General features: G+C 32.5%; 1 protein-coding gene across 1 annotated transcript; it reads left to right on the forward strand.

Moving 5' to 3' along the window:
* Positions 1-1713: 1713 nt before the first annotated feature.
* LOC130668139 (uncharacterized) lies at positions 1714-3056 on the forward strand. Its single transcript, XM_057470253.1, has 2 exons — positions 1714-2069; positions 2144-3056. The coding sequence occupies exons 1-2, from the start codon at positions 2067-2069 to the stop codon at positions 2666-2668; spliced, it is 528 nt and encodes a 175-aa protein (XP_057326236.1). The 5' UTR covers positions 1714-2066; the 3' UTR covers positions 2669-3056.
* Positions 3057-3932: the final 876 nt, after the last annotated feature.

Here is a 3932-nt window from a genome sequence, read left to right on the forward strand (position 1 = left end):
TGTTTACAAGTACCTTCGAGAAGTCCGCTACAAGTGCAGTGCGAACAGCCACAGAGAGAGAATTATCTTATGGAAGTCAAAAGAAGTATAATAACTAGTATCAATATGCAGCTAAATTTTGTCCTTTAGTAATTTGCTATGGAATTTATGAAAAATTAAGTATTTAGACACATGAATCCTATGTTTTTAAAAATAATATCCTATGTTGATGCATATACTAACGTTGTTGACATAATGTTATGTCCAATAAATGTTTTGATTTCATTTATTTTATTTTATAAATAAATTTACGCAACTCCTCCTTACAAAAGCACGCGAAAACGCAGAGTCAGTTCTACCATCAATTATGCGTATAAAAGTAGCGCGACGATTTTTGCAATAACGATTGACGAATAAATAAAATCTTGTCGTCATTTTCCACCAATGACAACAATTTAATTACTCCCATCAAACATCAATCAAAGTTTTTTAATAGCCTGAGCACCATGGCTCAGGGCCTTGGTTGACTATCAGATCTCGTGATCTTGAGCCCTACGGTCCACGCATAACAAACCGCGAAAATTTCGTGAATCTTACTGCTGAAATCCGCGTTTGCGTTGAAAAGTCAATAACTAAATCTAAAATTATCTATTGAAAATTCTCGAAAATCTAATAAAAATTCGGTCCTATTCAATATTGATACAAAATAAAAATAATTTGTCATTGAATCTCGAGTCGATTCAGTTTTGCGCATACTAGCCTTCGGGCCCAATAAAAACGCATAATACATTAAAATTGTATTCATGAAATTTGTGGAAAGTATAGTGTATAAGTGAAGTTCAATTAAAAATATTGTAATTGAAACGTTTAATAAAAAAACTAAAGATCATAACTTCAATCTTCATAGTTTCATTCGAAAGTAGCACATAAGATTCTATCCTACAACCCCAGCCGCGCCTATTCAACCAAATCCACTCAGGAGGAGGCCGAGTGAGCTGCAAAGTTCTGGAGGAATACAAGCCTGCCGTGTTAGAAGAAAGAATCATCTAACGGTAAGTGAGAGACATTTAAAACATTTTCTCTCTAGTGATCGATTTATAAATGCAACGTGATCAAGCTCGAAGGCGTTTGGGTTCGTTCTCTTCGAAAAACCCACATTAAATAATAAATATAGGAAGCAAAAATCTTCCTCGTATTCTTTACTGTTGTCCGCATCCTCCAAATCGCTCGTTAAATTTTTCTATCGCTACCAAAGGGAGAAATCTCGGATAATTAATTTAAACCTAAGCGGCGGACATAACAATAACATTGACCGTATTAACTTGAAAACCTATTGTTCAAAAGCGACTGTGTCTTTCTAACCTCCAAGATCACCCTCTCATTTACGTGTTCGGAACTACACTATACTTTAGCTATACGTTGCGATTGCTAGCATCTACATTTACTCTACCAATTTACCGAACTACCAACATCTCAGATTGTGTATAGTAGACTATGGAAGCCCGGCCAGCTCACCTTTAACTGGTACGAAAGTGTTCACTTTCAACATGTGGGTTTTTAACTTATGAAAAAAATGGGACCCCTACGTTTACATTCAACGTGAGCACAATTCGAAAATGAACGCACGAGTCCCACTTTTCCACAAGTTCAAAGTGCGCATGTTAAAAGTGGACGCAAGACGGAGCCACTTTCTCACAAGTTGATGACCCGGCTTCCATAGTAGACAGTCTTTGTTCGTCTAATACCAGACCTTTAGACACGTGGTTGTTACGTCGTAAAATAATTAATCAAGTTTCATTCAACTGCCAAGACGAAAAGTTTATAGAATAAATCTAACCAGACGTAATTTAAAGCAAATATTAAATTTTAGTAAAGGTGAATGAATTAATCAAGAAGAAATGGACTATGATACAGACGCAACACTTTCGAAAATAAACCAAATCATCGAAAACGACGACCTGGATCGTGTAGAGACAATAATAGCTGATCAATCAGCAACATCACTATACTGGGAAGATATTGTAACGGAATTAGGTATAAAGCAATAAAATTTATGTTTGATGGATTTCCATGTTTACTGACAGAAGATGGTGATTATCAAAAGATGATATTCCAACGCGCTATCTATTATTGTAATGCCTATATTATTGAATTGGTTTTAAAGGATGACGTTAAGTTTAAGAGTAATATTGACCAGGATTCTTATGATGACCTCATTGACAATGCGCACAACAAACTTCAAGGACTGATGAACACATCAGAGCTCGATAATCAACTAGAAAATATTATGCAATTGAAACAAATAATGAAATGCTTGTTGGAATATCCGCACAATCGGTACAATCAACATGGCATTGATCTTGAATATGATAAAGCTACTATGAAAGTTACAGTATCGAGTAATAAGAAACTCTACATAAACAAGCTGATTAATAATGAAACCGTGCTTGAAATATGGATCAATCGCAAGAATGAATCTGATAGAAATGAACGTCAAACATCGGAGTATATTCAAGTGATTATTTTTAGCATAATAAAGTATCTTATAAAACATGCTGCGAAAATGCAGAAATTAAAGATACGTGTATCAACAAAGAATACGCAAGCTATCAACAGTTCCTTATGTTACGATCTGTTTAAAGCTAAATGCAACACTGAAATCAGTCTATGTCACAAGTCGGAATTGTGACCGATAGATTTGTATCAATTTATGAAATTTGCACTAATTGCAACTGTTGTTTGTCCAATTATACTGTGAATGATACAATTCGGAGATACGTTTTGTCTGGGTCAATTACAATTCCGCTTCCGATCTATGAAAAAGACATTGTTAGATCATTTATCAAATCAACAACAAAAAAACCTAGTATTTTAGATGATCTTTAAATAATTTTTCTGAATTCAAAATATTTATCGTGATGGAACTTGATAATTATAGAATTTTACTGATTTACTTGATCTCTTTAATTTGTCAGACTGATTTTTTTGATATGACGTCAGCTTACAATTTATGTTGTCTGTATGTATTATTTTTATTTTTGTATAATCGAAACTTAATCATCCCTAAATAAAAACAATCATGAATAATATTTCTGGTTTTCTTGTTTTGAAAACAAACCTTTTTTTGTTGAAATCAATTCAAAATTATAATTAATTGATTTAGTATTCTAAGTATAAATTAATTCCTTACAGATAATCCATTGTTGTTTTAATTCTTGTGTAGTAGAAATACGATAATTCTATTTCATTTTTATTTACGAATTTTCTTGATAAGAAAAAATATGAAGTCTAACCCTCTATTCTTGAAATGACTAGATTACATGGAAATTTGTCTGCAAAATTTAAGGCTCATTTCAAAACTCCATAAATGATGATTGATTAAAGTAGTCAGTTCTGTAAATTTTATCAGCTTCTCCCGTGAAAAAAAAAGTCGTTGGGTAAAAAAAAAGTTTTAATGAGCAAATTTAGAGTCAAAAGCGGACGTTTTTGGAACTTTTTTGGAATTTTATATGGACATTCCAAAAACATTCCAGGGTCACAACTTCTGACTTTTTTATGGACTAAAAAAGGCGTTCCAAATAGTTGAAAAATCACTACTTTTGAATTTTTAATAGAACATAAGAAACGTCCACAAAAAATTCCAAAAAAATTCCAAGAACGTCCTTTTGTGACTCTAAATTTGCTCATAAAAACTTTTTTCTTACCATCAAAATTACTAACGTTCAAAAAAAGTTCCATTCCACGTTCTAATCTGTCTCAAGTTTTAGAAATTCCACATGCGGAACTTTTTTGGAATCTTTTTGAAACTAATTTGTTTTACACGGGCTCTAACTCCTTATGAAGGTCAAAAGAAGTATGATTAAAAGTGTAAATATGCAGTTAAATTTTTTACTTTACTTAATTGCCATAACATTTATAAAATATTAATTATCTCGACGCATGAGTCCAATGTT

This window comes from Microplitis mediator, chromosome 5 (genome assembly GCF_029852145.1).
Source record: "Microplitis mediator isolate UGA2020A chromosome 5, iyMicMedi2.1, whole genome shotgun sequence".
NCBI classification, from domain to species: domain Eukaryota; kingdom Metazoa; phylum Arthropoda; class Insecta; order Hymenoptera; family Braconidae; genus Microplitis; species Microplitis mediator.